The following is a 27,245-nucleotide window of genomic DNA, read 5'->3' as shown; positions in this document are numbered from 1 at the left end:
AAATCATCCACGACAACTAAGGTGAATTTTCTACCGATGTAGCTTCTTGGAGAGATGGGGCCAAACAGATCCATGTGAAGTAGTTGAAGAATCCTTCCAGAGGAGTGTCCTGTCGTTGACTTGAATGATGTCTTTGTCTGCTTTCCTCTTTGACATACTTCACATTCTTGCTTCTTCTGGAACACAATAGAAGGCAGACCTTCGTCTTGAAATTGAGATGGTTGAGTCTCCTGTGCCACAGCCAGTTGAACTCCGAGCTGCTCTTGCTGATGAGACACGTTTCTGGAGGGCTGTCTTCCCATGAGACAACATAGAGACTTCCTTGTCTGAATCCTTTCAGAACCACCTTCTTTTGATTGTTTCTTACAGTGAATTCATCCTTTTTGATCTTCACTGTGAAACCGCTGTCACAAAATTAACTCACAGACAACAAATTATGTTTAAGACCAGAAACAAAGCTAACATTACTGATACTGGCGTTACCTATGTCGAGCACACCATAGCCTTTTGTTTCTACGATTGAGTTGTCTCCGAATGCAACTTTGGATCCAGCTTTCTCAACATACTGAGTTAGATATTCTTTGTAGCCAGTCATGTGCTTCGAACAGCCGCTATCAAGATACCACGTTCTGATCGACGCCTTGACTTCTTCCTTCCTTTTAGATTTTCTGCATTTGACTTGCAAGGAAGAGTCAATTTAGGTACCCAATCAAGATTTGGGTCCTTCAATGTTAGCTCGAGTTTCCTTTGGAACCCATATCTACTTCAGAACTGGTCTTGCTGATCTCTTGCGCTTTGCTGGTCGTCTGACTGAAGTAGTCGTAGCTTTGGTTGGAACATGAGCATTCTTCTGTTGAGCATTTCTTCTGAAGGCCTCACTCTTGTAGGAGTTCTGTCTGATGAGAGGTTGAGGTCTTCTCTGCTCTGCAAAGTATCTGCCTTGAGATACTTGAGTTATCCTTGACTGATGGAGACTTGACTTATGTTGAGCAGCATAAGTCTTCAGATATCCAGTCGCATGCTGTTGTTGATGATGTTTGCCTCGTCTGGATTTGTTACAACTTTGTCTCCATGGATATACTTCTCTTCGGAACTGAACTGGTTTCAGTTTCTGACTGATGTTGTTGTTCTTCCCCTTGGACTGATAAGGAAGAGTCTTCTTGATGCCTGAAGTTCCTTCCCCGATCTTTGACTGAAATCTGCTTTCCAGTCTTCTTAGTAGGATGAACTGGTTGGGGGCCTCCTTTGCTCGTCTGTAGCTTTGTGGAGGAGGAACATTCGTTCTTGCCATAAGTTTGCATTTCTGAAGTTCTTCCATATCATGATCTCTTGATTCTTCTGAAGTGCTATCTTCAGGAGCATCGGTCGACTCGTTGATCATGATACTCTTTCCTTTATCAACTGCAATTTTTCCTCCAATGCTTTCAACAAGGCCTTTTGATGGAAAGTTGCTCATCATGGGAGATTTCATCATGCAGTCTTTGACTGTTTCTTCCAGTTTGTGATTGGGCCTCTTGATTTCATGAGATGCTCTATCACATTCTGAGTTGGAGACTCTGAGCCTTTCTTCCAGTCGACTGTTCTCCATGATCAGTTGATCAAGACACGTTTTATTCGGAAAGTAGATGACTGTCTGATTCTTGGTTCGTTCATCATTGATCTCCTTTTCCATTATCTAATTCTTCTTGAGGAGATCTTCGAACATTTTTCTCAACTGACAGTGATCAGTCATGAGCTGATCGAACTCGTCAGTTTCATCGGCTGAGCCTTCTCCAGATTCTAAGTGGTCTCCTGAAAACATCAGGAAGTTATCAGTATAAGGAGTCTTTGAATGAGAGATTACCTCTGAGCCATTCATTCCATTGTCGTAGCTGTTGTCGGCCACACTTTCAGTTTCATTGGACATCAGGGCTTGGCTCTCATCATCTGAACTGGTAGAGTCGAAGTCGGATGATTCTGATGTATCTTTGGAAGATTCAACATCGTCAGCAACCATCGCCTTCTTCTTCGCGTACTTGCGATCTTTCTTGACTTTCAACTCTTTGCGTTCAGACTGCGTCAGTTCAGGGCATTCATTTCGAAAGTGCCCTTTCTTTTTGCATCTAAAGCATTCCATATCTTTGATGTCGTAGGCGGCTGACTTTCTTTCTCCGCTGCGATCAGTGGAATGTCTGGAGTTGCTTTCTCTTTCTTTTTCTTTGTAGTGCTGCTTGTGGAACCTTCTGTACTTGCGGAATTTGGACTCCATCTTGTTGAATCTTTCAATCAACAAAGCATATTGACTGAAGAAGTCCTCGGGCTTGAGTTCTGCTGGTTCCTTCGTTTGCTTCGTGCTTTCTCTCACTGAAGCTTTCAGTGCTGCTCCTCTTGAGGTTGATGGACCATCTTCGTCTGATCCTCCAGCCTTCTTGATTCTAAGAGTTCTCTGGATGTCAAACTCATTTGCCAAGAGATCAGAGAAGAGCTTGTTTGTCAGGAGCTGACTGAATCCAGGCTTGTTCTGATGAGCGACTGAGTAAATTTGCCAATCTCCTCGTGGCAATGCTCGAAGAATCTTCAAGTTGATTTCTCGTTGGGTGTACTTGTCCTTCGAGATGGATTGAACTTCATTCAGGATTTGATTGAATCTGAGTTCCATCTCGTCGATAGATTCATTCTTGAGCATGAGGAATTAATCAAACTTCTGACATGCTATGGATAGCCTGTTCTCCTTGATTTCCTCAGAGCCTACGCATATTCTTTCAAGAATGTCCCACATCTCCTTTGCACTTTTGCACTTGATGATCTTTGTGACGTGCCTGTCTGGTACTGTGCTGGAGATGATACTTTTGGTGAGATTGTCAAGCTCATCTTGCTTCCTTTCTTCTGTGGTGAAGTCCGCCTTCTGCTTGATCTGGACGTCATCGAATGGATCCCGAGAAGGATCAACAAGAACCCTTTTTACAATTTCGGTGATGATGATTGGTCCGTTGGTGATGACTTCCCACATTCGGCAATGTTGAGCAATGAGGATGCTTTCAAGCCGAAACTTCCATATGTCATATTTTTCAATACTAAACATAGGTAAAGAACATAACCTGCCATGGTTAGTCTCCATAACAACAGATAAGAGCAAATCACAAGCACTACTTGAAAGAGAAGTTTTTCGAGACCTTTAAAAAAAGGATCTAGTTCAATTAGAACCTAGTCAGAAACAGACTGTTCTTGCGAACAACCTGCTCTGATACCAATTGTTAGGTCCGAAGGGTCTCGAATAGGTGTATGGGGGGAATACACCTATGGGCTATTTTTGTTTTCTCTAAAAACAGAGGGATCTCAGGATAGAGATCTAAACGAAACTTTACACACAAACTATGACACCTGTTATCAGAAATGAGTTTTGACCAAACAGGGTTGACGACTGATACTGAAAGCTCTTCAGTAAGGTGTTATCAGTTAAGTTACTGGAACGTAACTGATGCACGTAGAGGCTTCAGTCGAGTTTGCTAAAATAAAGATGATATAAATCTTCCCGACTATCAGAGGATAGATCAGTCACACTGATATCATACGCAGCCAAAATAACTTTGTTTCGTAATAGCCTCGGTTGAGCACGTTGTTAGTCTTAGGTTTCTCTTTGCAGTTATTCAGTATTCAGTTTATCAAAAGTAAGAACACAAGTAAGTATGTAAAGACTGAAAGCTGTAAATAACACAGAGACTTTTACGTGGTTCGGAAAACACTTTCCTACATCCACGGTTGATTGATCAGACCAACAATCCACTCCGTAAGTGCTTAACTGGTGCACTGCAAACCGAACCGTGTGCTTGTCGGGTGCACACAACCGTTCCACTGAAGATTCCACTCTTCAGTACCCACACTTCACTCGTGTCGGATTTCTCACTCTTAGCACAACCCGTGCTAAGATCTCTCAGAGTCAGGGTACCTTCCTGAACTCCGAATCACTCAAACACTCGACTTCTTTCTTTTCGAAAGGAGGTTTGAACAACTTGCCAACTGTACTTCAAAGAACAAGTTCTTTGGAGCAAGTTTGACCTAGGCTTCTGGGTAAACAGAGGATTTTCCTAAGGTCTAAGAGAATGTGTGTAATCAGCAGTGACTGATTTTTGGCTTTGGAATTTTCTTCTTTGATTCAAGCTTTGAGGAGGTTAAGCTTTAGGCTGAGTAGCAATTTTGGCAGAGCTTCAGCTTATGTCGTTGAATCGGTGAAGATTGAAGTGATCCTCGAGCGCTACTTATAGGAGAGATCCTGAATAGATCCGTTGGCGGAGAACATCTTCAAGATTTCTTCCGTTGGAGAGCTTTTTGAATTTGGGTTGAGGCTTCAATCTTCGAGGTTCCTTGTTTGGTGAGAACGGCTATGTTGATGGACAGGAGATGCGACGTCTCTGATAAAGTAGTCACCAAATAGGAATGACCTCTGCAGAGAGGGATGATCCTGAGATCTCTGCATTTAATGCGGCTGTACTATTTGAGCACGTGGCTTCTTTTGAACGTTGGAAGTTCAGTCCGAGGAAGAATGTTTAACTGATACTTGACTTTAGTATCAGTCCGCTGAGTCCACGGAGCACGCATTAAGTAATCAGTTCTGAACTGATTCTTCAACTGATACTTCAGTTGGTAACTTCAGTCTTCAGTCTTCAGTCCTTCGTTCTTCAGTCTTCAGTCTTCAGAACCGCAAACCTTTTCTTCCCTTATTTGTACAGCCAGCAGTTGAGACTAGAAACGAACTCTAACACTTGAGTTCAAAACTGTTCTAGTCTATTACATATTAAACATAAGGATTTTGGTATCATCAAAACAAAACATGATATTCCATGGGATTCCCAACACTAAGCACACATTGCAAACCACACCTAGCGAGCAACAAACTGTAAATCTATTGAAGTTTTTCTACGTAGACAATATGATCTGACCATACAACAAACCATAATATTGCAAGACATCGCAAATGGCTTTAATATTTTTGACAACTGACTTTGCAATTAAGTTAAACATCATCTGCATAAAGAAGTGACAGGGGAAACTAACTTGTCTATTCATTTTATTGGGTAATTTTACTTGAATCCAACCCCAAAAAATCGATAAGTATAGTGGTGTTATCTATGATACGGTCATACATAACGGTAAAAAAACTGTTATTTATAGTAGTATAAATAACAATACGATGCGCTCATACGTAACGGTAGATAACCGTTATCTATAATAGTTATACATAACGGTTCATCACCATTATGTATTAAGATTTTACCGTTATGTATTAGATTTTTTTTCCATCATAGTTAACAGCTTTTTGTACTTTTTATAACGATTTAAATCGTTATCTTTATAAAAAATACATAACAGTAGGAACTAAGTTTCAAGAATATACGATCATTACGTATTTCAATTCACTTCCTGGCTTATCCACTCCGACAAAGTCCTCATCTACCTTTCCACCGCTTCCTTCACGCTCATCTCAATCTTGATCTTCGTCCCTTCTTGGAAGTAACATCCCCTGATGACATACAAACACATACACCACTTGTCAAATACTCAGTCATATTCATATCACAAGCTAACCACACACAAAACACAGACACACCCTCTGATTGTCTTTGCATGGCTAGTAAATCGAATTCATTAAAATTCTAGATTTTATTCCAAGATCAAGCAATGATAAGTGTTGAAAACTATTTACCCCAGAATGCAACAATTGCATGACTATTTTAACATGCAAAAATAGTATATCAAATGCTAACAACAGTTTAACTACTAATGAGCTACTGCAAACTAACTCATAATCATATCTCCGCTCAAGATTAGAGTCCTTGAGAGACTACCTATTCTTCAATATATACTGACAGTGTACTTCTATCTGTATTATATAGTATATCCTGATGAGGAGTAATATATGCAGAGCAGAGGAATCAACTTGAATAGATGAATTATTTGGATCAGGGGAACCATCTACATCAGAGGAATGGACTCAGTCAGAGGAATGAGCTTAGCCAGAGGAACGAGCACAGTCAGAGGAATCCTTGAAGCCAGAGGAATGCTCTACCATATGAGATAGTCAATGATAAGAATGACCGCTTTACCCGGGAAGCACCAGAGCAGAGGAATCGCCCGCCCACAAGCGAAATTACCATGATACCCCCGACCATGCGGGGTGCATGACCCCAAAGGCAAAATTACTATTTTACCCCTAGCATGTACTCTATAAATACCCCATGTACTCCTGCTATGCAATATTGCGTGCTCTTTACTAATACAACAACAAATCTATTTTCTCTCGGCAATTCAATTATCTTCTTGCAACTTCCACGATCTACACTAGGTAAAACTCATAATCTAACCATAATTCACCGATTAAAACATCACTCGTTCAATCACGATTCACCAGCTGGCGCCATCTGTGGGAAAATGAGTTAAGGCGTGAGTTCCAACTTGCGCATGTAGATCTGCAATTGTGGGTGGATTTGCGTGCGCAAGTCCTGATTGGTCCGATGTTTCGAGTACCCAGGTGGATTCGGGATAATAGATCTACTTTTTTCATCCTGATTCGTCCGAAAACTCACAGATTCGTGGGTTTCGTTATTTTCTCGTGTGTGCATGTTCGGATGAGGGGTGAACTTGAGAATCGGGCGCTGGTATCTGTTTATTTCGCATGTTATGATGTTAAATGTGTGTAGTTCTCATGTTTTTTTTATGCGATTTTCGTTTTATCATATCTAATGTGTTTCACTGACAATCTCTTGGTTGTTGCTCTATTTTTACTTGTTTTTGGGTTTTCATGGGTGATTTCTCTGGTAATTTGTTCTTTCTGCCGAATTCAAACCTGAATCCGGGAGGAAATCTGTGTTGTCCTTTCTCCATGTCTGAATCTGTGCCCTGGATTTCATAATGGCCTTCGCGCCAGTGTTCGGGATTTCTTATTTCGGGGATTCCTCTGACAGGGAGCAGATCGATCTGTCTTTTATTGGGTTTTTTCTCACATTTTTTATATGTAGGTACCATGGATTTCTCTGATGCTCGCCGTACCCTTGAGAAGGACTTCGACAACACCGGGCTCAACTATGTCGCCCGTACTGAGATGCCCACCTATCTGCTTAGCAGTCTGCCAGTCAGCACTGTTTTCTCTACACCGCCGGGTTTCCTCAACACCTCCGCCACTCCGCTGACGGGCCAGAACATCACCCCCCAGAGATCTGCTCTGGTGGCCACTGGATCTGAATTGCAGGGCTTAGTCCCCACATCTGGTGGTAGACCACTAAACTTCATCCTGGCAGAGCAGATGATGGCTCTACTAAGTTATGTTGTTGTACGTCAGGCGTTGGAAACTCCGCTCTTATCAACTGTCCCTACCACTACTCCTCTGCTGGGAATGCTCAACCAACAGAGCACTGAACTCCCGCCTCACGCTGCCCTCGAGGTGAATGAACAACTTGCCAACAAGCAACCTGCACTGTCGAAGGAAACACAAAAGTTCCCCGCTGAAAGGAAACCAGAAAGGAGGCCAGAGGGGTGCCGCGTTATGCTGAGTAGCATCGTCAGAAGGGAAGGGGTAGACGAGTCTGATAGTCACTCCATTACTCCTATATTTGAGGAGGAAAGGCCAAGGGAAAATGCGAAACTAAAAAATCAGGTATCACAGCTGAAAAACCAACTTAAGGATCTGGAGGATACTCTGAGGGAGAAGTCTCAGAGGGTTGAGAAAGCACAGAGGTCAGAGAGATCTCGTAGGGCAGATAAATCATACCGGTCGGAGAAGTCACATCGGTCAGAGAAGTCACGTCAGACTGAGAGGTCAGAGGGACGGGAACAGGAGTACACCTCTGGCAGACAGGGACACAAGGGCCACAAACGCCACCACGCTCATGACTCACCAAGGGACAGGAGGGAGCATGGGAGAAATAAGGATGATAAGCACGCCAAAACATCAAGGATCCAAACCACCACTAGCCTAAGCCCGTTTCCCGCTGACATCCTGACGGATACTTTGCCGAGAAGCTAAAGCCCATCTCACTCGACTACGACGGTACCACTGATCCGGAGGTGCACCTCAGCCGGTTTGAGGGTTTAGTCACGCTGCATATGTATACAGAGGGCATCAAGTACCGCATATTCTCTACTACTTTGACTAGACCCGCCCAGTTGTGGTTTGGAACACTAGCCCCGAACTCTATTCATTCTTTCGGGGACCTGCAGACACGTTTTCTTAGGTAGTTCGCGAGCTCGCGAAGGGTAGGGAAGTCAGCCATCTCTCTGATGGATATAAAACAGGATCAGAATGAAACACTCCGGGAGTACACTGCCCGATTTAACCTCGTTGCCCTGGAGGTTCCAGAGGCAGAGTCACAAATCAAAAACTGCGCATACGTCAGAGGGTTGAAACCCGAGCTTTTCTTTAACGAGTTGCAGATCAGACCGACCAGAGATTTTGACGACATCATGGCAAGATTATCGGGGTACTTAAAATTGAAGGACGCCCGAATGCCACGAAAGGCTGAAAATGACAAGCATAAGGCCAGAAGGGCTGAGGCCGCACCGGAGCAGAACACCAAGGGCCAAGATCGGGCACCTTTCAGAGGGTTGCCCCCTAGAATACTTCCTCCTCAAGCAGAGGTATCACCCCACCAACAACGCATCGTGAATGAGGTTAATCGCTTCGATGAATACACTCATTTGAATAAACCACAAGAAGAGATCTTTCATCTGATTAAGAATCAGCCGTTCTTCAGGGCACCAGGTACTTACAGGGACGGGCAGCCACAGCCGGGGCCTAACAATAAATTGTGTGAATACCATAATTCTTACGGGCACTATACCAGATACTGTGGGCATCTTAAGCACCAACTGGAGTTTTTAGTGCGCCAGGGCAACCTAGATCAGTTTATAGCTAGAAGGAATGAGAGGCAGGGTCAGCAGGCCCAGGGAAATTATCAGAGGCAGGATCAGGGAAATAACCAAGACCGACGCCCGGAGGACAACCGCGATCAGCGTAGAGAGGTCGTACAGGGTCGAGTACCTCCCCACCCGGCCAGAAGGGAGGTGCACATGATCTTCGGCGAAAATGGGATACCAACCTCCAATCGGGCCAAGAAATAAATTGTGCGGGCCTTGAAGTCAGGGTACTATCCTAAGCAGGTGATGGAGATCACAGGTGCAGCGGAGAAGCCGGTCATTACTTTCGGGTCAGAGGACCTGAGAACGGTCATGTACCCCCACGATGATGCATTGGTTTTCACAGCCGATATAGCAACTTGCATTGTACATCGTATTTTTGTAGATTCAGGAAGTGCGGTGAATATTCTATACCTGGAATGTCTCCAGAATATGGGGATCGAAGCCAATATTGAGCCCACGAACGCTCCTCTGTTCGGATTTGGTGGCGAAATCATCATGCCACTAGGATTTGTGGAGCTACCAGTTACGCTCGGAAGGGCAGATGCTTGCAAGAACAAGATGATACGATTCCTGGTGGTAGACATGCCCAAACCATCTTACAATGTGATACTTGGACGCCCTGCTCTGACGGCATTCAGAGCAGTCATTTCAATGCTCCACCTGAAGATAAAATTCCCCATCGGGGCAGGAAGAGTGGGAGAGGTATGGGGTGATCAGAAAATATCAAATGAGTGTCACGTGCGAATGCTCACACACTCCTCGGGTCAGAAAAGAGAAAGGATAACAGAGGGATCAGATACCAGGAAAAAAGAGAAGACGGGTGATATCGCTGCTCTGGCAGAGGAACGGCGGGAATTGACAGAGTTGTCGAATACTCGGGAAGGTTCAGAAAAATCCGCCTTGATAACTACTAACGACGTGTGTAACATGATCGAGTTATTCCCAGGAAGGGAGGGTTTTCAGACAAAGATCGGGTCATCTATGGGCGAACAAGTTCTTTGCAGTTAGTTTGACCTAGGCTTTGGATAAACAAGGGTTTGCCTAAGGTCTAAGAGAATTTATGTAATCAGCAGTGACTGATTTTTGGCTTTGGGATTCTCTTCTTCGATTCAAACTTTGGAGAGGCTGGGCTTTGGCTGAGAAACAATTTTGGCAGAGTTTCAGCTTATGTCGTTGAATCGGTGAAGATTGAAGTGATCCTCGAGCGCTATTTATAGGAGAAGTCTTGAATAGATCCGTTGGCAGAGAAGGTCTTCAAGATTTCTTCCGTTAGAGAGTAATTTGAACTTGGGCTGAGGCTTCAATCTTCGAGGTTCCTTGTTTGGTGAGAACGGCTATCTTGAAGAGCAGGAGATGCGACATCTCTGAAAATGTAATCACCAAAGAGGAGTGACCTCTGCAGAGAAAGGATGATCCTGAGATCTCTGCGTTTAATGCGGCTGTACTTCTGGAGTGCGTGGCTTCCTTTGAACGTTGGAGGTTCAGTCCGAGGAATAATGCTTAACTGATACTTGACTTTAGTATCAGTCTGCTGAATCCACGTGGCACGCATTAAGTAATCAGTTCAAAACTGATTCTTCGACTGTTGCTTCAGTCGGCAACTTCAGTCTTCAGTCCTTCGTTCTTCAGTCTTCAGTCTTCAGTCTTCAGTCTTCAGAACAGCAAGCTAAACTAGAAAAAGAACTCTAACACTTGAGTTCGACCAGTTCTAGTCTATTACAAAAGAAACCTATTGATTTTGGTATCATCAAAACAAGGATTATGATATTTCATTAAGTTTCCAACAACCTATTTAGGGTTCCCAACTTTAATTTTTCAGTTTCATAGCTTTAGATTATCATTGATTTCTAGTTTTCTAGAGTTTGGATTGGAATTCTGCAAGGATTGAAGATTCAAGATTGTTCATCAGTTTTATTCAGAGTTTTATTTAATTCAGTTTTTTTACAATTGCGTTCTTTTTAATTATGTTTCTATTTTATTTTAATATGTCTGGCTAGTTTTCTTATCTGATTCTAGGGTTTGTAAATAGTTAATTGAATTCATGTGATTTATTTGTTAATACTTATTTACCTTCCAGTTTATGATTCATAATTACTGGTGTTTGATTTCTTGTGAATTATCTGATTAATAGTTTGCATGTTTAGCTATTCGGTTTGAGACCTAGCGGAGATAGGTGGATCATAGGGAGCTATTCTTATGCGCTTTTGGGAGTTAGTAGATTTTCTTGAGACCTAGCGGAGATAGAAAATATACTAATCTACGATCGTTGCTGCTCTAGCGAGAGTAATTGATTAATTAAGTGATCTCTCATCATAACTGGATTAAACTGGTACATAAGATTAATAGATTAACTGTGTAGATTTAGTTAATGAACTTACTACCCTAGGATCAATTGTTTTTTTTCTTTATTTGATTTAGTTATTTACATTGTCTATTCTTTTGTTGGTATTTTATTTTTGAGTAATTCAACCTCTATTTTATGTTGCTTGTCTACTATTTGTGTTTGTTTAGGAGATAGCTAGAGTAATTTTGATATTTCAATCCTTGTGGAGACGATATTTTTACTTGCTATTTAGTATTACAATTGCACCGTGTTAGTTGCGGTTTAGTTGCTAGAAAAATAGTACATCAATTATTGATTAAGGTTATTTTGATATTTTTTTATTAAATTGTGTGTCTGAAAACTGAAGAATTGAAATCGAAGTCGCAACCGAGGAGATTTCTATTAACGGTCATGGCTACCTATCAAGCTGAACTTGCAGCTATAAAAGCAAGGAATCCAAAGTTAAGGGATTCTCCTATAAACTAGGACCGTGGACGTAGGAGTGTTCTTCGAACCACGTAAAACTAATTCTGTTCTTTACTTTCTGCACTTACATTTTAGTTTGATTATCTTGTTATCTGCTTTTCAAACTAAGCTCACGTTGCACGATCAACACAAACATTAAACTGCACATCAGCACACACAGTCAGACTGACTTAAGTCACTGCCATTGCTAAGCAGAAAAGATAACGTTTAAGATTTTATAAAAGAGTTTACCAACCACCACATTCCGCACATCAGTTAATAGTCCAATTGATCAGCTTTCGAGCAATTAGTAGGATTGCTAACTGATTAATTAGCTAGAACAGTTTCCTTTAGATATCAGTCAAATTGCTATCAATTTACTGATCTGTATCTACCCAACTGACTCATTATCAACTGAGTTGTTCAACACTTAACTTCTCTAATAAAACGAGCAAACACGTTAACTAGTGGATACTCCCATACACCAATACATACTCATCTCGAGACCAACAAAATATGCAAAAAAAAATATATAGGAAATTAAAAGTGGGACATAAATGGGACACCATGTGTAGTACAATGAATCTCAAGTGGGTTCCGATCTTAATTTAGTTTAAGTTATATCTATGTGTATATATAATATGAAAATTCCATAATAATGTATGTATGTTAAAGTTGTTTTTCTTAATTCATTGATGCAAAGATATATATTTTAAAAAACGATCAGGTTAAAACGTTTTTTTAATGAAAAATACGTTTATTAAAATTAGGGAAAAGAAAAACCAAAAGAATAAATTATAAACTATCTTCTTGGGCATATACCTAAGGCAGGAGACAGCCGCTACAATCCAATGGATTAAGGGCAGGGAAGGAGGGACTCAAAGTCATGAGTTTTAAAAAAAATAAAGGGAGTCTTTGCATAGGACTTTATTACAAGTTGATAATAACAATCATAATGTGTTTTTGTGGTATTGTTTGTTCGAATGCGCTAGGAGAAATATGTATAAATTAACAAGGCATGAGTCTAGTTTATACTTATCCCCTATTTTTCAATGATTTTCGAGTTGTTTGGGAAAGGTGCACTACTTCGGTTTTGGCCTAGGGCAATCCCTCCACACTCACACACCCATTTTTACTAAATGTGTTTTGAGTTAGACAGCTCATGGCTACATGATAATATCCCCAAGCCCCAAAAGAAACATTTCATTTTCCTTACAATAAGGTTAAAGAATTAAGCAGCCCTTAGACCATCTTTATCAGCAACCATCCAACCATCTTTAATATTTAATTAATTTCTCTCTCTTCCACATCACTAATATTCATCCCAACCCAACCACCTCTATTTTTGTTCATTTATCAATGACCACCCCAACCATCCAACCACTCAACCACAACATAATTTTATAATTATTTTATTATTATTTTTATTCGTAATAATTTTAATAATATTAAATATAAATTAAAATATTATAAAAAAACTAAAATACAAAAAATAACAAACTAATAAAAATTTAAATTACGACAAACTAAAAATATAAATTACAACAATCCAAACTCGAAATAGAAAAAAAAACTAGATGTTATATGTAGAGAATGAAAATAGAAGAACTTGAAGGTGTGTTGAAATATAGCAAGAGTGGTCTCTATTTAAAGAGAACGAAAAAATATAAATTTTGGTATAATTATTATTATTTTTTAATATTTTATATAAAAGATATAATAGTTTTTATCAATTATCTAAATAAAATCTACTGAATCAATTATATGTTGACAAGTGTCATGTTCTCAATGGATGAGATAAGGGGAGAGAGAGAGACCAAGGGAGGTCGGTTTTTTGCCTAGGTCGACCACCTCCCTTTTGCCACTTTGAATTCTTATTTTCCTTTTCCCCACTTTTAATGACATGGCATGTGACCAGGTTGATTTTTTTCAACCGATAAACATGGTCTTATGGATATAGGGTGGTCGGAAGAATTTTTACCTTTTTGAGTTCATGGATCTGTGGGCAAGGCCGAGAAATACTCAAGGTCGGCTTGGGCTGAGAGGTGTGCCATAGTGCCACTGATGGCCTGTGATGTAGGAGATTCTCGATAGGTACAACCGAGAGCCAATCTCGGATGAATGGATCTTTGGGAATTTTTCAGCAGGCTCTAGTCGAAGGCCGAGTGCAGTCTCGGTGGGCAACAATTAAAGGCCAAGCAATAGGCAACATTTAAAATGGTTACCTACTTAGACATTTCAATGTCTATTCGGGTCACTCGCGATTTTTTTTTTTATATTGGTCCATTGTGTCTTTTTGTTGCTCGAGTTCCTGTCCCGATGTACAAACGCATATGAATGAATCAAGAATTTGAGGAAAAGTGTTATAAGAGAGATATGATCTAGTAATGTCATCAGGTTATGCCCATTGTATTTGCCACGAGGGTGTTAAGTTCCATGTGAGCTCACACTTTTTCCATAGAGAAGATTCCGTTGAGGCATCTATAAGTATCACTTTGGATGTTCTTGATAATCCTCTTGATATTGAAGGGTTCATCCTCAAAGATGACTTGGTTGCAAGCGAACCAAAGGTGATTGACTGTGATAGCTAATGCTATCGGCTTAGCTTTTTGGATTATTACGAATCCTTGTTTTTTTAGTCATGACGTGTTTGATAGCACTAGGGATTGTGCTCATCTGTTGCTTAATCTTTAGCCATTCACGGATGAGATTCCATACTTTTTTGGTTCTTGCATATTTAAAAAATAAGTGGTCATATATTTCATTATACATATTACAAATGGAATAGAGTTTAGGCATTCCCTTTAATATAACATTGATGTAGTAGTATTGAAGTTGCATTTGTGTGTCATCGCAACCATCATCAAGAACATCAGAACTCTAATACATACTCTCTCTGTCTACGAAAGAACTTCCTAAGAGGGAGTAACACGGGTTTTAAGAAAAAGATTATTGAGTGTATTGAGAGTGGAGAAAATGTTGTTGAGTGTATTGAGAATGGTGAAAATGTATATTAATTAGTATTGAAAGAGGTAAAAAGGTAAAAAGTAAGAGTAAATGAGATATTTATAAGTAGTGGGGTATATTTTAAAAATAGATATGAAGTTCTTTTATGAACGTCCCAAAAAGAAAAGGTAGAAAGTTCTTTTGTGAACGGGAGAAATATCTTTATTTTAGTTTATGGGTATCTAAAGTTGTCACATTCGATGCACACAATCTAACCACATTCAAAATAATTGCTAATATTTAATAATATAAAATAATTTAAAAATTACTCTCTCTGCCTATAAAAAGTTGAGCCTATTTTTTGGGTACATATTTTAGTAAAATGAGTGGTAATTTTTATATAGTAGATAAATGATTTCATCATTATATAAAATGAGTGGTTGTAGTCGAATTAATGATGAATTTTATAAATAAGCGGTATTTATATATATATATATATATATATATATATATATATAGGGTTGAGTCCAACAGAGAATTATCTTTTTATTCATCATGAACAAATCTATATATTTTACGAACAGATCAACATAACTAATGAACAGACGTATTTAGTCAAAATATAGAAAAACTCGCCACCAGCAGGATTCGAACCCGGGGCAAATTGTTATTCATGCGGTACATTGATCTGTTCATTAAAATTATAGATCTGTTCGTTTTTATTTTACGAATTCTCTATTCTCCACAATATTTAGCTTATCTGTTGAACCCTTCTATATATATATATATATATATATGTGTGAAATGATGTACTAAAAGGAAAAGTGCACTACTTTTCAGAAATAGTTGGCCCTTATTTTCGTGAATGAGGGGAGTAATATTTTTTCTTAAACAAAAATAAAATGTTCTAAATCCAAAACAAAAACAAAATGTTTAACATGTGCATTGCTACTATTATTACTTAGTAGTTTTAGACTTTTAGTGTAATGTTTTTTTTTTTCCTTTTGAGGCAATTAAAGACAATTATTCATTAGGGTGCGTTTATTTTGATGAAAGGAAGAGAAAATGTATATTTTCACTTTTTTATCATTTTCATATATTTATTACTATGATAGAAATTTTTCTCTAAACATGTGGAATATTTTCTCGAGCAATCGATTTTCACTCATTTTCTCTATAATGCTAAATAATATTACAAGGATGTGAAAATATTTTTTAATATTCTCATATTTTCATCTTTAATAAATATATAATAAAAAAAATTTATTTTTTCTTATCCATCATTTTTCTAATAAAAATTTTAGGCTCAAAGTAAACGAACTCTAGTGCACTTATTTACCAGTGTAATTGAAATAGGAAATTATAGACAATTACAAACAGTAGGAAATTAAAAGAAAGAAAGCCCTAAACTTGTGATGGCCGCTTCTTCGTCTTCTCCACCGCACTTCTCTTTCAGTTCTGTCCTACGCCAATAAACAAAGATAGGCAAGAAACACGATTCCCCAATTTTCTTATATGACCTTTGACCTTTTCTTAGTTGTATTCCCCCTTATTTTTTTATCATTACCCAAAATTCTTAGACATCATTTCCACTAATTCATCCTATTGCTCCAGAAATTTTCCTGATCTATTCTCATCTGCCCTAATTCACAACATCTGAAATCAATCTACGACGATGTATTACACTCGGTGACAGAATCTGCGTATTTGTTGTAGATTCAGAAGATCTAAGGTACATATGGTATCATAAGTTTTAATTCATTGACAAAGCATACGTAATTCTGTATTTGATATTGGAAGTAATTTATTTCTTCTACCACTTGTGATAATAACTAGTTGTATCTCTGTTAATTCAATGAATGTTGAAAGTTTATACAGAAGAAGTAACTGAATTTGTATTGAGCACAAAACTAAACTAGTAAGGAGCAAGTTATTTAATGGAATTCTGATTTAGTTTTCATTGGATTGTTCTTCACCTTACTTTGCTATTTAGGATGTTGTAGCTTGGGACTGCACATCTTAAGCTATATAGTACTTATATTGCAGATATTTCACTAAGATGGTGTTTTGATAACTATTTGGTATTTGCTTCTTTTTTGTTGTTTCTTTTATGTGGCTAGTATTAAATTTTTTTTTGAGGAGGCTGAGTAGGCAATATGTGAAAATCTTGTAGACAAATTTTGACTCTATCAAATGGAGGATGAGAAAGGTCTCGATCTGAGCTTGGGCCTTCCGTGTGGCGGAAATAGTTCCTCAAATAAAAGTAAACAGGGCAGCTCATCTGATGTCAAGTTAGATGAAGGCGATAGAGGTAGCAAGTTAATCAATGAGTTCAAAAACTTTCTAGAAGGTGGAAATCAACAACATCCACCACAAGTTGGAGAGACCTTTAATTACAACTTTCCTAAACCTGCTGCTGAATTAGAAACTTCAAAGAATTCAAATGCTGAAGGATTGTGGTTACGAAGTGATACCAGGCCTATTGAAATTGATGAAAAGACTTCAGGTGTTGGTGAAAAGCGGAAAAACCTGTTTATTGAGACGAACCAACAGAAGAAGTACGAGAGAGAAACCAGTCATCCTGATTTGACTGATAAATCCAAGGCATCACACATCTCCATAACCACGGATGAGGGATCAACTGCAGAAAACGAAGATGTTGCAGATTCAGAAGTAGATGGCTCAACTTCAAGGCATGTTTCTCAGCATGATGATGTTCCAAAACGGTTTGCGTCCACTGGTGGTGTATCCAGGGTTCAGAAGGAATCTCATGCATTTGGAGATTCGAGTGGTGTTGAAATTCTAGGACAGAAAAGATTTACAATCTCATCAGAAAAGGAATTCAACGTGATGAATATGTCCGTTTCTTATGGTGCTACACTCCCAGTTCCACCAGCAAACATGAACATGTCTTACTCGCAACCTGTTAAGGATTCTAATTCTAGTGGTACACCTAATCCATCCAACTATCCAAAGCCTAGCATGATGCATGCAATGCCTACCACAAACATTGAGCGACCAGGTGGCCATCCAGTTATGCCTGCTAATTTTCCTCTAATGTATGGGTACACTCCTGTCCAGCTTCCAGTGCTAGACAGAGATAACTCTCGTGGCATCATTTCTCATCACCAACAAATTAACCCAACTTATTCTGGAAGGAACCCGGACACTCAAAATGATGGCCGGAAGCTCACTCAAGGTATTCCCTTAAGTTTCTTCTATTTATCTATTTATTTTCAATTGATACCTTTTAAGTTTTAGTGACTTCTTTGCTAATGGAACTATGTAGCATTGTTCACTTAGTGGTGTTTGGTAATTTGCACGTTTCATTTGATTTTGATCTCAAACTGTATTGCACTTTTATCTGCATCATCTGTTAAGAAGGTGGCTGCGTTTTTTAACTTCTTCTACAAAGCTCCTGAATCCAAGAAAGTCATCAGCTGCAGCTTGTAACATCTAATCATTTCCATCAATTCTTTTTTAATTTTAGAATCCATTACCTTGAAGTTTTTTTAAGTGTCGTAACATTGTTAAGTAAAACAAAGTCATTTTGATGAGATACTTGCAATAAGTTAAATCAAAATGGGAGCTGTTGACGCATTCTCAGTATCTTCATTCTCATCCTTGGTTAAGAAGATCAGTCATTAGTAATATGCTAACTGTGATGTCAAGGATCTAAACATGAATTTAAAAATAAAACAGCAACACCAGCGCCTTGAATTGTCTGAATGTTGTTGGCACACATCTAGGCCAAGATAGGATGTATATTTATGCTATATTATGCAACAGAGTCTGTGTATACGTTGTAGTACAACAAGCTCATTGTAGAGTTAATGCCCTCCAACAATTTTGACATGATCAAATTAGATAACTGCGAGTTTGCTTGAAAGTTTTCCATGTATACATGAAAAGTGAGGTTCCTAATGATTATTCTGTTCGCTTTGATCCCTTGGCAGTAATTTCACACAAGTCATCTGAAACTACTCAGTGTGATGTGAGGGCTGTAGAACCTGGAAAATGTTATGGAAAGCAGCAAGTTGGTGAAGAAGGTTCATCTTCTCACACAGATGGTGATCTGAAAGGGAATCACACAATTCATCAGGTAAAAGATTCACCTAATCAGCCAAGAGCAGAATCTCTTCCGTCAGAATTTCCGGCTATAAGGCCTGGTATCACTGCAGATCTCAAATTCGGGGGTTGTGGATCTTACCCGAATCTGCCATGGGTGTCTACTAACGGCTCAGGTCCAAATGGCCGAACAATATCAGGTGTAACATACAAGTTCAGCCCTACTCAGATTAAGATTGTTTGTGCCTGCCATGGTTCTCACATGTCGCCTGATGAATTTATACAACACGCCAGTGAAGAAAACAACAGTCCAGATGCTGGCACTGGTTTAACTTCATTATCAGGCAGCAATCCTGCAGCTTCGGCTCAGAGTTGATGCCAGAAGTAAAGCGCGTCAGATTATTAGGTTTGACATTTCAATGAATAATCCTCTGCTTGACATGCTGTTGATTATACTGGAATGTGTGTATGTTGCTCATCTACTGTACATCTGTGTCGTTCATTCTTTAAGAAGCTTATTGTTATTTAGAGTGGTATGGTGTCTTGACATGCTATTGGCTTACAGTATTTATTTTTGAGCAATCTACTTTTGTAAGATAACAATAATTGTTAAAAGTGTGTGATTGAGTTGGTTGCATGTTTTACAAAGATGTATCTGCCATTGGGCTGATAATAATAATTTGTGTAGTATCTTTTCCTTGTTAAATGTATATAGAATTGCTTTACAAAGAAAGCTGGTTCATTTGTGGAGATATCAAGTTTTTTCGCCTCGTGAGAAGGCAGCAAAGATGCGAAATTTTCAGCTTTTTCTGTACAATTGGTGCTATGCTATTTCTTTTAATCAGCTGAGCTGGTTGAAGCAATATTTGCTTGCATTGTTCGTGATTTGTTCAAGTTGATGCGAGGAGTATCAGGGTTGTGATTCAGCATTACTCGACTTTAAGTTGTGGTATATTCGAGCATATTGAACTTGAATGATACTCGAATTTAACATAATGTATATATTTAAAGTAGAATGCATCTAAAGAAGTTGTTTACCTCTCATGAAAAGTTTAGTTAGATAGGTGAGTAATAAATAGGTCTGTTTTTTTACTGGGTCGTCCCAAATATAATGACATGTTTTTATTTGGGTAATAATTTCACTACAAATAATATGATCCTACATACACTTTTACACACTTATACTTATGCACACAATTTTATTCTCCTAAATATCCATATCAAAATAAATAGGTCATCAATATTGAGACGGAGAAAATACTTCTTTATCAATATGTAGAGATACATAGATCAAATATTAAGTGTTCTATTGAAAATGACAAAATTTCATTAATATTGAAAGTGGCAGATAAGGAAATTTTGCCACTTTCAATAGAACACTTAATATTTGATCTTTGTATCTCTACATAGGGGGGTGTCTGTTAGAGGTGTAATTATTAAAAAAAATTGATATTGAACATTAATTCATTTTTACTTATTAATAATTAAATTTTGGTATAATATTTGATATTATATGAAATTAGTGATTTAACAATTTTGGAGGCTAATATATAATTTAGAAATATATATATATATATATAATAAAAAAATTATAAAAAAAATAAGTGGAGAGTGAATATTCAAAAAAATATTCTTTTAAATTTTTGAGTTTGACGTAAATTGTTGGAGTAGAATTACTATTTGGAGTGATATTTGCTATAAAATAGGTATGGATTTGGTCTAAAGTAGTGTTAATTTGCGAATTAAATCATGTACATTTTCTATAGTTTGATTTTTGTCCAATTTTTTAGAACTGTACCATCAATATCACAAACTTTCATTTTGGTGTGTCCCCCCGAAACAGAATTTCAATGACATTAAAACCAATGTTGCAATCGAAAGTGTGTAGTGTGTGACATAAGAATGTGTTAAAATGTTGCAAATATTTTCATGAATTCTAGCGTTTCAATCGCGTCCTCATGAAGTTGCTCAGAGATTAGCATAAATGTAATCATCATATAAACAATATTTATTAACAAGATCTCGAGTACACACTACTACAAATAAAAATAAAATTTCAATTCTAAAAAGAGGGGAAATAAAATTCCACAATTCAATTTTCAAAAAAAAAAATCCACAATTCAGATTTCGACAGCAAGTATGCAGGCTTCGTTTAAAATGGTACTACAATATTTTACCATTTTTGGCAAATTTTTGGCAAGTTTTTTTACTATTTAATACTATAACGAATTAACGATATTATTTAGATAAGTCAAAATTGTCTTTTTAGCGGTGAGAGTCAAGGTCATATATTTCTCTTATTACGCAAAAATAATTAAAAACTCGTGTTTTATTAACTCGTGGCCCAAATCCTCTTCAGGGCTCGAAGCCCACACAGGGCCTCCTTCAATTTCTGGAACGCGTGGAAAGTTCTCCGGAACAATCCCAAGTTCAAATCGATGTACATCGTTGGAGACGTGTATGCCTCCAAGAGGACAAAGACTACGGAAGAGGGCGGCTTCACCACCTCGGCGTCGGGCGAGGAGATCTCTTCTGCCCGGCTCATTGGCAACAAGGCGGCGAAGGCGGCGGCGAAGGCTGCAAAGCGGAAAGGGAAGGCAGCAGCGTCGCATACGAGCTCGGAGCCTCCACCGGAAATAGTGGAGAGGTTGGACAGGTCCGACCAGCAGATGAGGGCATTCATCGCCCAGTACCAGCGGAGGAACGATATCAGGGAGAGGGAGCTTGATATGCAGCTCCTGAACGCGGATACGACGCACATGACGGACGCACAAAGGGCATTGCACGCGTCCATGGTCGCCGACTTGCTCAGGCGTCGTGGTCTAGACTAGGATTTTAATTATGTGATTTTAACGATGGGGTAATATGATGTTTTAGGTGTTTTTAATTTTTATGTTTAATGGCGTATTTAACTAATGTTATTACAAAAATATGTTATTTAAATTATGCAATAAAATTTAAATGAAAAACATAAAATCAAAACTAATGTTATCAAGTAGGCTATCAAGGAACCCCAATGCAGCACTACCTACTCAATAACACAACCACTATCAAGTAGGCTATCAAGGAACCCCATTGCGGATGCTCTTATATACGCACTCCCGTGCGATGCACGGCGATTATCGAATTAAGCGACAAATGAATAAATATAAATATTAAACAGAATTAAAATATAAAAAAATGCAAGTATATTTTGAAAATGAAATAAAATAATCGACATCAGTTACTCAATAAAAATCCGAATACGAAAACGTAAATCCTGGAGGAGGGGAGAAAACTCATTCTTTCTATATTACTTATACGTCCACCCGTGCATCGCATTGGTCAAAGCATTTTTTATACGAAAATATTGAGATGATAATTTTTTTTGATCCATCCATGAAAAATTTATCACTTTTATTTATAATAATAGGGTGTATATTATTACATCACAAATCCACTCACATTTTATTAGATCTCGTGCCGTTCAGGATGTGGCAAAAAATTTATGAACGGAGAGAGTAATTATTTAAAATTTTAAATTATGTAGTGCCAAAAAATCACTATTTATGACTTAAATTAATTAATAAGAAAAACATATATTTTATTATTCAAATATTACTTTATTTGAAGTAGTGTAAAATAATGAATATTGTGAACCCAATGAAAATAATATTAAATTTAATAAATATCATATTACAAAAAATAAATTATAAAGAAAAAATTAGAATTATCATAGCAATAATACAAGCTGACATTTTTTATATATATAAATCAATTATTGATGCATATTACAATATTCAATTTATTTTTTTATGTAACTAACATTTAAATAATTATTGTACTATATAGTCTATATCAATTAACATTAAGATTGTAAATGAGTCTGCGTTAAAAAACAATGAATCAATAATTAATCGGATTTGATATTCAATGAGATGTTGATGAAATATTTAAATGTGGATATATTCAAATTCTATACTGAAGTAAAGGTCTAGATTTTTTCTAACACCCCATTATATTTAGTGGGGTTGTGGTTTGACTCTGCCATTTTATATGTTGTTGGGCTGCGCAGCTTTTAATGTATTTACCCTTGATATGTTATTTTATTTGCTAAAATGCCACAAACTGTGTTTTCATATAATAGATAGATAGATTAGCCAATGACGCCTAACTCAAGTGACAAAGTTGAGACACTCAAATACTCTCTTTTGTGAGAGATACGTCTGCGTGCGAATAGTTTTCCTATTTTTATGTGGATAGTGATTTCGCATGCTGTAATACCCGGGATTTTGATGACGTGTTTAATTTCTTGAGTTTGAATAATTAGGGTTTAGATCCCTTGTTTGATTTACTTTGTAAAGAGATGAGGAGTTATATGAAGTTTTCTTGTTATTTTTTTTAAGATGTTGAGATGTTCTTTCGATGATGTGAGATTTTATATCCGTATTTGAGTTTGAGTATTTGAATAATTCGAGATAATTATTTGAATGAGAACGATGAACTCGGAAGTGAGATCTGAGTCCGTTAAGACGTTTTTCAAAATTTTGACTTTTTGACGATGAATAGTAAAATACTGCTATTTCGTCTTTTTGTCGACTTTCAAAATCTTATGTGCACGTCGTCGAGAAATATTCTTAGTTTTTCGATACGAGTCCAATAATGAAAGTTTTTATTTTTGGACGACGAGTGAATAGTAAATCAGGATTTCTCGATAAACGAAATGAGCTCGTTTATCAGAATTTCGAGAACGAGCTTGCGTTTTCTTTATTTATATAGAATTACGAGTGCAATGAAAGTGAGTAGAGGTTGAGAGGGCGAGTAACGAAGAGTATGGGTAGTTAGTCGTTAAAACGAGACGAAACGAGATATTTAACGACTAACGGGTTAATATCCTAAATATCTAAACCTACCCTACCCCAAACCACCCCCCAACCAACCAAACCCACCCATTCACATTTATTACACGGCTATATCAGCCAACTCACACAACAACAAACACATTCACACACACAACACCTAAAACACACACACACTTCACGCCATTTTCATTTTAGCTTGAGCTCAAGCTTTTGACTTCCGATTTGAGCACCGAGACGAGCGCCGATCATCTTTTCGATCACGTATCTAAGTAGGTAAGATCTCTACCTACGTTTTGATGGTTTTCTTTTCGATTTTCGTCGACGTCGAAAAACGTCGATTCTCGACTTTATTTTGAAACGACGTCGGATCGTCGTGAAATTTTAGTATGTTGTTCTTGGGTAGATGTTGAGCATGTTTAATGAAGGGAGTAAGAACGGAACGGACCGTAGCTATGAAACCCATGAGGGCAGCCCCGTTTTTCACATATTAGCTTGTCTTTCGATTTTTGTTTGATCGTTTTGACTTGATATTTGTGCTTAGGGGTATGCTAGAATCGATATATATTAAATTCGTATTTTTCCAAGCACGAAAATTGTATAAGTTTTTAGAGAATGATTATTTAAATTCGTGAAGTTTGGGACGTTGCATAATGAATATTATTGCGTATATGTGTTCTACGATATCACATGAGCATGCTAATTGATTTACAATTTATGGATGATAATTGTTGAACGAAATTAAAACTGGAATTCTGTCAAAATTTTACAGCAGTTTCAAGCTTATGTTTCGATGAGTTTTCATTGCTTGATGGCTCTGAAATTTTAGTATGTTTATCTATGATATGTGTATTCCGTCGCTGCAAAATTTCATGTCTTTTGGATGATGTTTGCTATTTTAAAGATATTTTGAAAAATCCTTGACAGAATCTGTTAACTGTTGGTAGACTTCACAAAAACGTTTATATCTATTAATCCATGAAGGATTTTGCATCACCGTTTTTTTTAAACGAAACTAGACTTCAATACTTTTCTAAAAACATAAGATTTCGATTTTTATGATCTCTGAAACAGAGCAGCTTATTATTTCAAAAATGCCCTGTTCTGCTGTCATATTTGTCCAACAGTAAAAGTGTATGAGTTTCATTGTTTATTTGGCAGATCATATGAACGTTTTTTCTTGTGAAATTTTAACCAAATCTTCAAGGATACCTTTAGTTTTGGCTGATTAAATTTGATGGAATTTTATTAAGGTTCGCCTTGGTTTCTAATGGCCTAAACAAAATTGGCAGAAACTGTCAATCATTGACAGCCTGCACTAAAAGAGCAATATCTCCAAAAATCTTTAACCTTTTTGGTTAACTACCATTTTTAGAGTGAACTACACTTCATGAAGTTTTTGAGATCAATTGGTATGAGAGTTTATGATGATTGAGTTGGTTGTTATGAAGTTTTAAAGATGACACAAAAACAGCAAAACTTTCTAGAAAATAACTTGATTATATTTGTTTTGATGGATGATACGATATGACTAAATGGTGTGAGTTGTGAGAGTTATGATTAACGCACATAAATGTTGGTATCTGACACTCGAACAATTGGTGTCGAGTATAAATGATAGTTTACTGATAAAGAGTTTTGATGATTTTGAATTGTTTGGGTTGCGTTGAAAAGATGTCAAGATGTTAAGTTTTGAGTCGAGAGACGAGTTCACGTAGTGAGATTCACGCGTTGAAATCTCGTGGCTGACATTATATATGAATAGGTCATGCCGAAATTTTTAGTGAAATTAGAATTTGAGCATAGTCGATTCTTGTTGACCCGTGACTCAAATACATGCCTAATGGAAAGTTTAACTTTCTAATTGGTTAATTAGACGAGATGAGAGCGAATAGATCTGCTAAGAAAGTGGACTTTTCGATGTGTTAAATATTTCTTTTAATTGAAGCGCTGCTAATTATAACATAAGGATGTTATAATTAATGAGTAATGACGAGAGATAATAATTGTTATATTGATTAACAATCAAGAGAGATGAACATTAGAGATACTAATGTTTCATAAAAGAAATTAGATTATTAATCGAGGTTTCTTTTATAACTTCTCACCAATTCTTCATAACGATGAAGGTCCTGTTGGGAAGTAACGACTTGAGGGAGAGAGTGATGTTACTCATTGATACAGAGACACAACGAGGTGGGCATTACTTTTACTATACGTATATAGAGATCCCCTGCGTGTCGTAGGCCTCTTATACGAATGAATGCATGAGATGATTTAACTGTTAATTTTAGTTTTATATATCTATCAAACGAGTTTAATGCTACCTTTGAGCAAGTTATTTCATGACAAAATCTTTGAGTTAAAGTTATTTCAAGTATTGTCTTGCCATAAAGTGTTTAAATTTTAGTATGATATCTATCTGCTTTGGCTTTGCCAATGATGCAATCGAATTCGGGTCCTGAGCAGTTGATAGCTATCCTGCCAGGACTAGTGTACACCAGTGACCGTGAGTCATCTAGCGGGTTGGCCGGTCAAGTGACCGTGAGAGGTGGCCACCTCTCCGGCACACAGTTTCAGATATGATAGATTACAAAAGAACTTAGTCTGATCAGACGAACTTTAAGAATCACAAATGAACTTAGTAAGCTTGGGCATTTTTAGCGAAAAACTCCCTTGCTGTACTGATTATGATGGCATGACAATTTACAGTTTTGAAGCATGTATTTTTATACCTAGGCATACGTGCCCACTGAGTGCTTTTGTACTCAGCCCTGCATATGTTTTCTAAATGTGCAGGTTGAGCTGATGTGATGATGGTGCTGCAATGAGCGGAGTCTCCAGGGTTGTTAATAAATAGTTAACCTGTCTAGAATATGTCTTCATACATATGTCTAGCTACTTTCCGCTGCAAGATGTTGTTGATGTTATAGTATGTTATGTCATACTTTGAGTCTTAAGAGAATGGTTTCATATGATGTATAACTTGATTAATGATATTAATTAAGTTTTATGCTGTCTTTCATAGACTGTTTTCAATTGAGTATTAATGAATAAAAATGACGAGTTTTATTAAGATGAGTAAGTTTTACGGCTATAAATAACGCCCCTTTTCTTCCCCTTCTTCTTTAACCCCATCCCTAGTCGTAGATCACTCGGCCTAACTATCCCTAGTTAGGGCGGGCTGTGACACATGCGTACGGGTTACTTATTTGATTATAGGGAAAATGTGCAGATAGACCCTTTAAGTTGTAGCCCTTATATAGTATAACTCCTCTTACTTACTGTGTGTGCAATTAAACCTCCGAACTCAAAAAAATCGTGCAATTAGGCCCCTGACCAAACCGCGTTATCTACTGGTAGTCAAACTTTTTTTTATTTTATTTTATAGTAATTTAAAAGTGGGGCCCACCATTAGCGTGTTACAACAGTGGATAAAAAAAGTTTGAGACGGGTGCCAAGGTGGAGATTAAGCTTTGAGGTGCTTGGTTTCCGGCGGCGATTCTTCGAGATTTGGGGAATGGGGCGTATTTGGTCGAGATGAAGGATAAAAATGGCGAGATGGTTGAAGTTGAAGTCGATTTTGGGTCATATTAGGCCTTGCCCTCCCATTTTTAGAGAGAGAAAGTTTGGGACTTGGTAAAAAGTGGATGCGTTCATCGATTTTGGGTGGAGGAGTGGATTGATAAAGGAGAAGAGGTTGATAAGAATGAATA

General features: G+C 37.7%; 1 protein-coding gene and 1 long non-coding RNA gene across 2 annotated transcripts; both read left to right on the top strand.

Moving 5' to 3' along the window:
- Positions 1-15,968: 15,968 nt before the first annotated feature.
- LOC131021470 (ninja-family protein mc410-like) lies at positions 15,969-19,381 on the top strand. The gene is made up of 3 exons (XM_057950667.1): positions 15,969-16,355; positions 16,797-17,822; positions 18,580-19,381. Exons 2-3 carry the CDS (start codon positions 16,817-16,819, stop codon positions 19,065-19,067), a joined length of 1,494 nt encoding a protein of 497 aa, XP_057806650.1. The 5' UTR covers positions 15,969-16,355; positions 16,797-16,816; the 3' UTR covers positions 19,068-19,381.
- Positions 19,382-23,635: 4,254 nt separating this feature from the next.
- Positions 23,636-26,549, top strand: LOC131021469 (uncharacterized). Its single transcript, XR_009100957.1, has 2 exons — positions 23,636-23,805; positions 26,329-26,549. It is a non-coding gene; the product is annotated as an uncharacterized LOC131021469 (long non-coding RNA).
- Positions 26,550-27,245: the final 696 nt, after the last annotated feature.

Source organism: Salvia miltiorrhiza, chromosome 4 (genome assembly GCF_028751815.1).
Source record: "Salvia miltiorrhiza cultivar Shanhuang (shh) chromosome 4, IMPLAD_Smil_shh, whole genome shotgun sequence".
In the NCBI taxonomy this organism is placed as follows: Eukaryota; Viridiplantae; Streptophyta; class Magnoliopsida; order Lamiales; family Lamiaceae; genus Salvia; species Salvia miltiorrhiza.
This window is presented reverse-complemented; position numbering and strand designations above follow the sequence as displayed.